This window comes from Lissotriton vulgaris, chromosome 3_1 (assembly GCF_964263255.1).
Source record: "Lissotriton vulgaris chromosome 3_1, aLisVul1.2, whole genome shotgun sequence".
Classification (NCBI taxonomy): domain Eukaryota; kingdom Metazoa; phylum Chordata; class Amphibia; order Caudata; family Salamandridae; genus Lissotriton; species Lissotriton vulgaris.
This window is the reverse complement of record NC_141689.1, coordinates 424958110-424970720: the sequence shown is the minus strand read 5'-3', so window position 1 is coordinate 424970720 and position 12611 is coordinate 424958110. Positions and strand designations below refer to the sequence as shown.

General features: G+C 49.7%; 1 protein-coding gene across 4 annotated transcripts in view; it reads right to left on the bottom strand.

Annotated features, from left to right (window-relative positions):
* DDX4 (DEAD-box helicase 4) overlaps positions 1-12611 on the bottom strand; it is a 1777277-nt gene that overhangs the window by 1027906 nt on the left and 736760 nt on the right. For 2 of the 4 annotated variants that reach the window (XM_086960639.1, XM_086960640.1), the window contains exon 12: positions 3046-3087. The exons of the other annotated variants lie outside the window; for them this stretch is intronic. In XM_086960639.1, the coding sequence (XP_086816765.1) occupies positions 3046-3087 (42 nt within the window). The remainder of the gene's footprint in view (positions 1-3045; positions 3088-12611) is intronic. 4 annotated transcript variants of the gene reach the window in all.

Sequence of the window (12611 nt, the reverse complement as noted above, 5' to 3'; positions counted from 1 at the left end):
TTGGAGGGAATGCAGAATGGAAGCAAAATTAAAATCGGCATACCCATGTTTGGTTTAGCTTTTTTACAAAGAGTTTCTACATTAGCCCGCATGATATACTTGGCGAGTTCAGAACGTACCTTATAAAACTGGTGCTCGAGCGTTCTAACGGGGGTTCTGTTGCGATGATGCTTCCGATGTCCGCGATCTAAACGGACTCGGCGGATACGGGCTTATTTATTTAAAAAAGACGCGCGTTCGTTTACTCGCGTAACATGGCTGGCAGCTGTGGCCAATTACCCCGGGCGCAGCTCGATGACGATGCCCGAACGGGACACGAATCCCACTAGTTTGCATAGAGATCAAAAGCAGACTAGTACGCCGTTTAGAATACTGTAATTCAGGCTACTAAGCTATTGGAAAAAAGACTTTAACTTGATCTGGCTCCCAGTTTCACAAAGCCGAAACCAATGTGGAAGTCGATATGTATATATCGTTTAAGGATGTTATAATTTTGGGTGTTAGAGTTAATCAGCAAGAAGCTGTTTATATTTGTGGACAATTTGTATTTATAGTTAGATGGTATAAGAAGTTTAAATAATAGCACATTTCCTCTATTTTACAGTTCTCTAGAAACTTGAATTCAAGTACCCCTCAAGGGCTTGGACTTAAGTTGGCGTGGTGGTGGTGGTGGCACTGAGCCCAATGGAGCGGTGGTGCTGCTCCCAGCTTGGTCCCCAGCAGATCCAGCTGCTGCTGCAGGCGTACTTTTTTTTTACTCCCAAAAAATGTGGCGGGCGGCACACCAGTCTCCTTGGTAACTTGCTTCTTCTGCTCCTTACTGGCAACTTTCTTGCTAGAGGAGCTACGGGGAACTTTTTTTGGGGCCATCTTCAGAGCAGGTCAGAACAGCAGGCAGGAGTTGCAGAGTTGTCTGTGGCCAGACGTGACGTCGCGTGACGTTATGCTGCACACACACACCGCTGCAGGACTTCTTCCTGGCACTGGTGGTTCTCTTGAGTCTTGTGCACCTAAAAGCAATGGAAGACAGAGGAACATCAGTTCAGTTATACACCCCAAAAAAAACGAAAATCACAGAAAAATCAGCACAATCCCAAGCCATCCAGGCCCTCCATGATGTTTAAATTCAAGACACCCCACAGAAAGACTAGGCCCATGCACCACTCACTACCCCTGGGAATAAAGGTTGAAAGCTAGGCAAAATGGTTGCAGACCTAAGAACACTGCCTGCATTCAAAATGGCCCCCTGCCTCCCAGCACATGGCCTGCCTGTAGCAGCACTCAAAATGGCCCCCACCCACATGGCCTGTCCCCATGAACACCCCAAAAAAATCGAAAAACACAGAAAAATCAGCACAATCACATGCCATCCATGTTTAAATTCAAGACACCCCACAGAAAGACTAGGCCCATGCACCACTCACTACCCCTGGTGAAAAGGCCACAACAGGCCAAAAAAACGAAAATCACAGAAAAATCAGCACAATCCCAAGCCATCCATGTTTAAATTCAAGACACCCCACAGAAAGACTAGGCCCACGCACCACTCACTACCACTGGGCATAAAGGTTGAAAGCTAGGCAAAATGGTTGCAGACCTAAGAACACTGCCTGCATTCAAAATGGCCCCCTGCCTCCCAGTACATGGCCAGGGCCTGCCTGTAGCAGCACTCATAATGGCCCGCACCCACATGGCCTGTCCCCATGAACACCTTAAAAAATCGAAAAACACAGAAAAATCAGCACAATCCCATGCCATCCATGATATTTAAATACAAGACACCCCACAGAAAGACTAGGCCCATGCACCACTCACTACCCCTGGAGAAAAGGCCACAACAACAGCCCAAAAAAACGAAAATCACAGAAAAATTAGCACAATCCCAAGCCATCCAGGCCCTCCATGATGTTCAAATTCAAGACACCCCACAGAAAGACTAGGCCCATGCACCACTCACTACCCCTGGTGAAAAGGCCACAACAACAGCCCAAAAAAACGAAAATCACAGAAAAATCAGCACAATCCCAAGCCATCCAGGCCCTCCATGATGTTTTTATTAAAGAGACCCCACAGAAAGACTCAGTCCACCCACCACTGAGTACCCCTGGGCAAAAGGCCCCAACAACAGCCCAAAAATCGAAAATTCCAAAATTGTAGTTGCAGCAAGTGTAATGCCCCAAACAAACTTACTTGTGAAATTTCTAATCCAAAAGTGATCCAAAGAAAGTCAAAAAGGCCTCAAATCCAAATATCCAGCAGCATCCACAAAAAGTAATCCTTCCAGGTGAAGAATCTGAATGAAAGTGACCAGCACATGAAGAAAGCACTGGGAGGAGCCTGCTGGACAGGAACAGGAAGTTGGAGACTGGGGCACTTCCTTCTTCCCCCCCCCCCTCCCCCAAATGGACTCCTTGCAAAAAAAAGTGCAGGCAAATGTCAACCTGAGAAGTTATTCTGATAAAAATCATCATTTCCAGAAGGTTTATGCTGCTTGCTGGTGGATTTCTTGTGCAGAATTGCAAATTTTGTATTTTCGCGAGTGCGAGATTGTTGCTACCCGCCGCATCGACGTGTTCGCAATTGTGAACTCGCGCGATACGTGATCACGCCGTACTCGCATTGACAAACTCTCGCTGTGCAAGGTGGCAAGCCGCGATGACGAAATTGCGGTCGCCAAAATCCCGCGGGATCCCACAGCAAGATCCAAAATGGCGCAGCACTCGCAAAATATCGAGAAAAACAACTCGGCAAACGCTAAATGACGGTAAGTGAACGCCGCGCGCCGCAAAATTGTATCACCAAGAAAAAAAAAAATCTGCTGCGTGCGAATTTTCGGTAAATTCGTGAGCGTTCGCGGATTGCGAATTTACCGAAAATCCGCAAAATCCGCGAGCGGAACGGATTTTCTGCCCATTCTTAGTAAGAATAACTTTTTTTCTGTATTATGCAGCATTAATTATGAGCACATTAAATTACAAAAAGCCTACAGCCCATAGCAATGGAAATTTAGACCATGAGAAAAGCTTTTGTAAGAACCAAACTTACCTCTACCAAAAAAGTTGGATCCTTCTCCATCAGAACGATTACCTTCAAGAAGAAAAAAAATGCACCAATAATACTCCGTGAACATCTTATTTTTAGGTTGCTACAATTACTGCCAAGGCAGTCAACTATCAAGATATGAAACCCCAAAATCACATAGGCACCCTTGGGAAAAAACTACCTAAAGACAACTTCGAGAAGATATATTTGAAAGCATTTTACAAGATAGCAGTGGATCTCACCAGACTAGACCAAAAAAGAGCCACCACTGACAACCCTGCACAAAAAAGGAAGATGAAAAAACAAAAACCTAGCCCTTGGTACTATGTTAAACTGAATAAAAAGTTAATAGTATAAGACCTGAGAGGCACACAAGGTCTAAGTAATCATTCACACATTCAACTTGATCCTTGCTTTCAAACCCAAATAATTTTTACTTTAGCAACCTGAAATTCCTAATCACTACAGTCAAACTGTGCCAATTCATATTCATTCATAAAGAACGAGTTACTTACCTTCAGTAACAATGTATCTGGTCGACACACATTAGCCCCAGATTCCTTAACTTTGAACATCCCCAGGGGTCAGAGTGGATCCGGAAAAATTTCCGCAGAAGCACCTCTGCGCCCGGACGTCTACAGACATGACATCAGCGGAGCCATATATGCCCCTACGGGCGCGCAGACTTCAGTTTCTGTTGGAGAAACTTTTCCGTGCCATAACGCGGACCCACCACCAAAAACTGAGAGAATAAGGGTACAGTGTGCAAAAATTATGAAAAAAGGGAAAGAAATTGAAAGGTGAAAAACAGCACCATAAAGGACAATGCAAGGCACTGTATTTTGAAAAGGCAAGACAGGAAAGAGCAGAGCACCGCTCTGAGAAGCAACCCCACAAAAGTGAATGCCTAACCACCTTCGGCGGTAGATGAAGTGAAAACAGCATGGCAGACAACAAAGTCCGCAACCATAATGTATAACGGTGAAGGACATCAAGTCCGGAACACAGGATCAAGGACAATTTACCACAAGACGTCACCAGAAAGACGTCGTAACCCCAACAAGAAACCTATAGAATGTGGCACAGCCAATAGACTTGAACCAATGGGTCGCATGTGTGGTAACAGACCCCAAGGCGATGAAGGGGAGAGCAGGGTGGGAAGAAACATGAATAGATTTCACACCGTACAATCCAGGCATAGGGTTGGAAAGGACATATGAGCATACCAGCCAATCCAGAGAATGGGCAGAGTAGAGCAATGAAAACAGAATTGAGCATGCTGTTTCGGAGTGAAGAGAAAATGTAACCCTGCAGAAGGGGTCAAGCCACCCAGAGCGAGGAGAGTATAGAAATCCAAACCTGAAAAGGTCCTCACAGAACCTGGAGGATTGGGCTGGCGTTAAGGAATCTGCAGCTAGACTGTGTCTCTACCAGATACATTGTTACCGAAGATAAGTAACTCATTCATCTGATAGACATCGAGATGCAGATTACTCAACTTAGAATAGATACCAAAGCCCTACCCTTAGAGGAGGCGGGTCTGCGACTGAACCCAATCAAGTTCCGGAAGGAACGTAGCAGTCAACAAGGTGACGAAAAACGGCGGGGACCGCAAGCCAGCGCAGCAACACCATACCATTAAAGAGCAGAACACATTGGGAGGCAAAGACACCACAAGCCGCCCAAGAACAGCATGAAAACCCTGTATGTATACCGGGTGAGAAAAAGAAAACACATACTAGATATGTTGGTGTAAAAAGGAAAGTTCATTACTTCGCAAAGAAGTGGAACTGAACCTAGGGTCTGATAGATCTGCAGGTTCCGGCTTCCCGTCTTAAGCAAGTTAGCCCCAGAGAGATGGCAACTGGTATGACAGTCAACGCATACCGGTCTAGTATGCACAACAGCGGAAAGAAGCGCTGTTGAAACCTGCACCAGCTACAATACTTGTGACAGCATTGGCAGGATGCCAACCCATGGCCAGAAAGTGCCAGTAGTACTAGAAACAGAAGACACACCAGTACGTAGTCTGTAACAGACATGTGAAAGGGCCGACGGCAACATTGATATGCATCCATTGCTGTTGTGCAGTCCATAGTCCCTGCACTGTGTGGTGGAGGACATGCGCTCCCCAACCCTGGAGAGATGCGTCCGTCGTCAGTACTATTTGTGGGACAGGCTCTTGGAACGGTCGGCCCCTGCAAAGGTTTTGTGGGTTCCACCAATGCAGAGAGTTGTAAGCCCGACCGGTCACCAACAATAGGTCCTGTAGACGACCATGAGCCTGATTCCACTGACGGGCTAAGCATTCTTGAAGGGGTCGCATGTGCAGCCTCGCATGCTGGACAATGAATATGCAGGATGCCATCATGCCGATCAGTTGCATGAAAACTTGCGCTGGGAGGGACCGCTGAGGCTTGAACCTCCAGATGAGCGCTTGCATGCTGTTGACCCTGGCCGTGTTGGGCTGCGCCGTGGCTGACTGGGTGTTTATAGTCGCCCCTAGGTACTGCTGGACATGGGATGGCTGCAGGTGAGACTTTGCATAGTTGAGAGAGAAGCCCAGACTGTGAAGGAGATGAATAGTTTGTGACATGTCTTGGCCGCACTGCTCGGCAGATTTGGCCTGCACGAGCCAGTCGTCCAGGTAGGGGTACACGTGAACACCTTCTCTGCGAAGGTGTGCTGCCACAGTCGCTAAGCACTTGGTGAAAACTCTGGAAGCAGTAGTGACCCCGAACGGCAGAACTTTGAATTGGTAATGCTGACCGTTGATGGTGAACCTGAGATACTTTTTGTGACTTGGGTGAATGGGAATGTGGAAATACGCATCCTTGAGGTCCAGGGTGGCCAGGAAGTCACCCTGACGGAGCAGTGACAGGACTTGTTGTAAAGTTAGCATGTGAAAGAGCTCTGAAAGGATGTACTGGTTGAGGGGTCTGAGGTCTAGAATGGGCCTCAGGGACCCGTCCTTTTTTGGAATCAAGAAGTACAGGGAGTAAACCCCTGTACCCCTTTCGTCGGCAGGCACGAGTTCTATGGCTCCTTTTTGCAGCATGGAGAGTACTTCTTGCTGCAATAAGAGCGAGTGCTCTGCGGACATAGGACGGCTCCTTGGGGGTATGTTGGGGGGGGTGGAGGTTAGCTCTAGACAATAGCCGTAACGGATAAGTTGTCTCACCCACCTGTCTGTTGTGATGTTGTTCCAGAGTGGCAGGAATTGTTGGAGTCTCCCCCCGACGGGTGTTAGATGGTCGGGGGGCAGTGACATGAAGTCACTGTTTGTTGGGAGTGGGGGACCTGGCGTTGTTATTGCCGTGGCCTCTCCCTTTGGCATTGTTCCCACGGTAACCACCTCTGGTGTTATTATTGTATGTAGATTGCGTGTTGCCCTTGGCGTACTGCGAATGCTGTTGAGCCTGTCCTCTTGTTGCTCCCCTGTTACCGGAGCGACTAAAGGTATTGCCCCGAAACTGCTGTGACTGGAGAGCCCGCATGGATTTCGCGGTCTCAGTGTCTTTCTTAATCTTCTCAAGTGTAGTGTCAACTTCGGGACCAAACAGGAAGTCCGGATTAACCGGCTGATTGAGGAGAGTTGTTTGGACCTCGGCTTTAAACCCTGAGATGCGCAGCCATGCATGGCGGCGAAGCATCACGCTAGTATTGACTGCCCTCGTTGCAGTGTCTGCTACATCCAGTGCGCATTTGATGGACGCATTGGAGACTTGTTTACCCTCTTGAATAACCATCTCAGCTGCCTCTCTGTACATGTCAGGCATGTGCTGCATCAATTGTTCTAGGGTGTCGTAGTGCGCCCTGTCGTACCTAGCCAACAGGGCCTGTGTATTGGCTATTCTCCAAACGTTAGCGGCCTGCGCCGCCACACGCTTCCCAGATGCCTCAAAGATCTTTGACTCTTTGTCCGGAGGGGGAGCGTCACCAATGGATTGAGAATTAGCTCGTTTGCGCGCATTAGCCACCACAAGGGAGTCCAATGGGAGCTGGCCTTTGATGTAGGTTGGGTCCACTGGAGCAGGCCTATATTTCTTGTCGATCCGGGGATTGATAACCCTGGCTTTAGTAGGCTCCTTGAAAATGGCAGGGGCATGCTTGAGGACTCCTTTAAGCATAGGCAAAGTCTTGGTGGTACGTTCAGAAATGGAGAAGGTATCAAACAAGAAGTCCTCTTCCACTGGCTCAGCGTGCATCTCGACGTCATGGTTGAGGGCAGCACACTCTAGCAAGGCATTGAACGCAGTAGTGTCCTCAGTTGGTGAAGGTTTTACGACGTAGGACTGAGAGTCTGGAGCGGTGTGGGGGTCATCAGGGTCATCGCCTTGATCTCCTGCTCCAGACCATTGATTGGAGACCTCTTGATCAGTGTCAGTATTATAGGAGAAACCCATTTGACTAAAGTCTGCATTGATGTCCTCCTCACTCTGTGTAGGAGAGTGAACACTATGGTGTGAGTAGTCCTGTTCCACAAGGACCGGAGAGGTGTTGGAGACCCTCTTTTGTTTGAGGGGAATTTTGTAACCCTCCAAGGGACGGTCAGGCGCAAGCTTCCGTTTGAGGACGGTAAGCTTGCCTGACTCAGAGTCAATATACATTTTTGCCTGGTCGTCATAAGAAGGTTCCTTATAGACGAGCCGTGCCTGGGAGGACACTGTCCAGTGGACACCTGTAGTTGCTTCGGACGGGCTGTGGGCGGAAGGCCAAACTTAAGCGGCGTCGAGGCTGCGTGCTTCGATCCCGAAGCGCCTGTTCCGGTTTTCTTCGACGCCTGGATAGGCCTCTCACTGGTGCTGGAGCTGCTCAGGGTCAGGGCTTCTCGTACCCCAAAGCACTCACCAGAGGATCCCTCGGTGGTCGTGCTCGATAGAAGTCGTGCAGTTCTGATGATGGCCGGTCCCTCGAGGTCTCGTCGCACCTACGGTTCTCAGCTTAGCTGTAGAGGTAGGTAGAGGTGCCAGGGAAGCCGGGTCTCGTCGTGCTGGTCGGTCGGATTCCGGAGGAAGGATGTGCAGCAAACCGCAGTGTTCTTAGATGGTGCCTGCGGATGCAGGGTGACTACTCCTTAGCCACAAGGGAGAAATCTTGAGAAGAAGTCAAGAGTTCCTTTCGTAGAAAGTAGTTTCAGGATTCAAAGATGATCTAATTTGGAAGGGTCCCCGCTCCTGCCTTTATCCTAAAGAAAGGGGTGGGTACGCGACTAGGTCCTGCCCTAGGGGTGGGACCAGGGCAGGACCCCTCTCCCATGCCGGACTTTCCCCAGGCCAGGGGCTGGTGTGCCCCTGGAACTGGTTCTAGCCGGCCTATGCATAGTGAGCACCGGGGTGCCACTTGCAGTCACCTTCCTGTAAAGTCCTGCCTACCCAGGATACACAACACCCTGTCTGGGATGGTGCTAGCACCGCCCCTGACAGGAAACCCTTTGTCCAAGCTCCCCTCACTGGAAGGACTCCCAGCTGTAGGGGGTCAGACTCGTGTCTGTGGTGGCAGCATCCATTTTGTGGTGCTGAGGCTCGAGTTAACTTTAACCAGGGTTCACAGTTACATACATGTCGTGTCCCTCTGGAAGGGTGGAATGCTAACCCCGTCGCCAGAAGTGGCGAGGGGTTAGTATTCCAATTCGTATGACATCTTACTCGACATGTTTTGATAAAGTAATACCAGAGTTAGCATATAACCGCGAGGATTATAATGCACTTAAGAGTATATGGTATGCGTTATCATGGAACAGCTATTAGGACTTGGTTCCGCAAGCTGCAAACGGGCTCAGCTCATGCCAGAGCACCATCTCACATAATTCCAAGCACTCTGCCTTCAGGATTGATAAGGCCTGCCCATAGGAGGGACTGATAGGAATACATGTGTCCAGTTTAGGGTTAGATATAGGTATACTATATCTACAGCAAAGGGTGATTACACCACCTTGCCCCAGCTGTCGTGCAGCCAGTTGTGTCAGATTTAGATGGCCAGCCAGGGGTGGCATAATACATGCTGCAGCCCCTGGTAGGCCCTGGGTACACCTATGCCCTGGGTACCTAAAGTACACTGTACAGGGACTGATAAGGTGACTCAGTATCCAATTAGATATGTACCTAAGGTACATGGAATTAATTTTACAGAGAGAGCAGTGGGCCTGGGGCCCTGAATAGCAGGGTCCAGGTCAACTAAGTCGAAAAACCAGCAAAACACCAGGCAAAAAGTCGGGGGTAAACATAGTCAGATATCCACCTTCCTACATACCAATAAATTAGTTAATTTTTGCACACCTAGGATGTCAGCAGAACAAGCGATAAACAGTTTTACCAATCACTGTCTTTGTTAGAACAGATGAACAGATTCACAATTGCTTTATTAACCTTCCTGCTTTCTCAAATTTGCTTAAAAATGCACCATTTGCCCACTCTTTTTTCAAAATTTTCACCGGGGAGAACACCAACTCCCCCACCCGAACACCTCGTAGGTCGTTCGTGCTCGCTACACTGCATTACCGTGTCACGAAGTGATGCATGTCTAAAAAGTGTGTCACCAACATGAAAGTTTGGAAAGCTTTGACTTAAATGAACACCCGTGGGGCACTGGTAAGGCCGAAGGGGAGCACGTTAAACTGAAAGTGCTCGTGGCCTACTGTGAACCGCAGGTAACGCCGCTGGGCCGGCAGGACGGGGATGTGAAAATAAGCGTCCTGCAAGTCCAACGCTACCATCCAGTCTCTAGGGTCTAGGGCAGCTAAGACCTGAGCCAATGTCAGCATCTTGAACTTCTCCTTCCTGAGGAAGCCGTTGGCGTTCCGTAGGTCCAAGATAGGGCGTAAGCCCCCTTTGCCCTTCTTGGGTACCAGAAAGTAGTGGGAGTAACAGCGACACCCTACTTCTGGCCCAGGAACGTGCTCGATGGCCCCCTTGGCCAAGAGGGCTGCAACTTCCTCTTGCAGAAGTTTCAAGTGATCCCCCGACACGTGGCATGGCTCGAGGGGACGCCTCAAAGGGGAGGGAGTAGCCCCTTCAGACTATTTGCAGCACCCACCTGTCCGATGAGAAAGTGCGCCAGTGGTGGTGCTGATGGCGAACCCTGCCCCCCCCCCTGGTGTCACATGGGCCTGAAAGCTCGGACTAGGAGGGTTTTGAGGCGGATGCTGCAGGGGCAGGTGTGGACTGGCCTCGCCGTTGTCCCAGACCGCCGCCGCGGCGGTTTCCACGTCAGCCACCGCCATCGAACGGCATGTCCAAAAGTGTGTTTTGGACATCAGCTGAGTGTAGGAAGGTACCTCCTGACTATGGTTGCCCCCAACTTTTTGCCCTGTGTTTTAGCTGGTTTCTGACATAGTCGACCTGGGACCCTGCCCATCAGGACCCCAGGCCTACTGCTCTCTCTGTAAAATGGATTCCATATACCTTAGGTACATTTCCAATTGGTACTGGGCCACCTTATCAGACCCTGTAACTCAGGGCATAGGTGCACCCAGGGCCTACCAGGGGCTGAAGCATGTATTATGCCACCCCTGGCTGGCCTCCTAAATTTGACACAACTGGCTGCATGACAGCTGGGGCAAAGTCGTGTAATCACCCTTTGCTGTAGATATAGTATACCTATATCTAACCCTAAAAATGGACACACAGATTCCTATCAGTCACTCCTATGGCAGGCCTTGACAATCCTGAAGGCAGAGTGCTTGGAATCGTGTGAGATGGTGCTCTGGCATGAGCTGAGCCTGTCTGCAGCTTGCGGAACCAAGTCCTAATAGCTGTTCCATGATATCGCATACCATATACTCTTAAGTGCATTATAATCCTCGCGGTTAAATGCTGTCTTTGGTATTGCTTTATCAAAACATGTCGAGTAAGGTGTCATACGAATTGGAATACTAACCCCTCGCCAATTCTGGCGACAGGGTTAGCATTCCACCCTTCTAGAGGGACACATGTATGTAACTGTGAACCCCGGTTAAAGTTAACTCAAGCCTCAGCATCACAAAATGGATGCTGCCACCACAGACACAAGTCTGACGTCCTGCTGCTGGGAGTCCTTCCAGCGAGGGAGGCTTGGACAAAGGGTTTCCTGTCAGGGGCGGTGCTAGCACCATCCCAGACAGGGTTTTGTGTATCCTGGGTAGGCAGGGCTTTAGAGGAAGGTGACTGCAAGTGGCACCCCGGTGCTCACTGTGCAGAGGCCGGCTAGAACCTGTTCCAGGGACACACCAGCCCCTGGCCTGGGGAAAGTCCGGCATGGGAGAGGGGTGTAACCACCCCCCTTCCTGGTCCCACCCATGGGCAGGACCTAGTCGCGTGCCACCCCCTTTTCCTAGCATAAAGATAGGAGCGGGCCCCCTTCCAAATTAGATCATCTTTAAATCCTGAAACTACTTTCTACGAAAGGAACTCTCGACTTCTCAAGATTTCTCCCTTGTGACTAAGGAGTAGTCACCCTGCACCCGCAGGCACCATCCAAGAACACTGCGGTTTGTTGCACGTCCTTCCTCCGGAATCCGACTGACCAGCACGACGAGACCCGACTTTCACCTCTGACCTCTACCTCACTGAGGTCCTTAAACCGCAGTCCAGCCTGGCCGAGCTCTGCTGCCATTTAATGAGGCCTTATCAGACGTTCTTCTGGGCACTTGGTCCAAGCCCGCTACAGGTCAGCCTTTGGATAGGAACGTGGCCAGGCGCCACCGCCCGGCTCCGGGCGACCTTTGCTTTCTGTTTATCTACCCCGCTCCACCCCCGAGAGCCTGGTTATCCAGACCGCATTCCCGGATGCTCCCCCCGATCAGGAATCCGAGGTACGAGCAATACGGGAAGAAAGTTTGCCCCAGTATTGGACTTTTCATAGATTCCCATGCTTTGTATCATTCCCCGTCATCGGAATGGGAGCCTCGGTAGTACAAAAACCATAGAAACAAAAGAGAAAAACAGGCATAGGCCTCATCTCATTTTGTATTTTATCACTCTTTGTGTAAAAGAGACCAATCTTTTGCCAGGACCAATCAGAGCAGCCTCACCCTCTAGAACCTTCCTGAGAGAGCTCAGAGCCTCAGATTTTTTTACTGCACGTTGTGCTAGGGAGTCTCCATTGAGCTCTGATCAGTTTCTTTTCTACAATCTTATTGGATTTTGAATCTTTAATTTTTTTCACTGCTATCAAGATGTCTGACAAGGTGAAGAAGGCCCTGTTCAGGTCCTGTTACTTTTTGTGGCGGATGGTACGAGCAATACGGGAAGAAAGTTTTCTCCTCCCTGAGTTTAGGATTGCAGTCAGTCAACACCGCATGCCTCTTGGGCTGCCACACCCACTCTCTGTGGGATACGGTCGCGGGCGTGTTGCCCGAATGCCCGGTGGAGGTCCGGGCTAAACTCGGCCAAGCCCTTGTGGAGGGTCGAAATGCGGCGCGTTATTCTATCCGGTGTGGGCTGGACACTACCGACTCACTGGGCAGAGCAATGGCAACGACGGTGGCGATTTGTCGCCACGCCTGGTTGAGGTCCGCCAACTTCTCAGTGTGAGAAGGTGGCCTGATATGCAGTGCTCACTATTCTAGTGAACACTCTGTATCAGTCCAG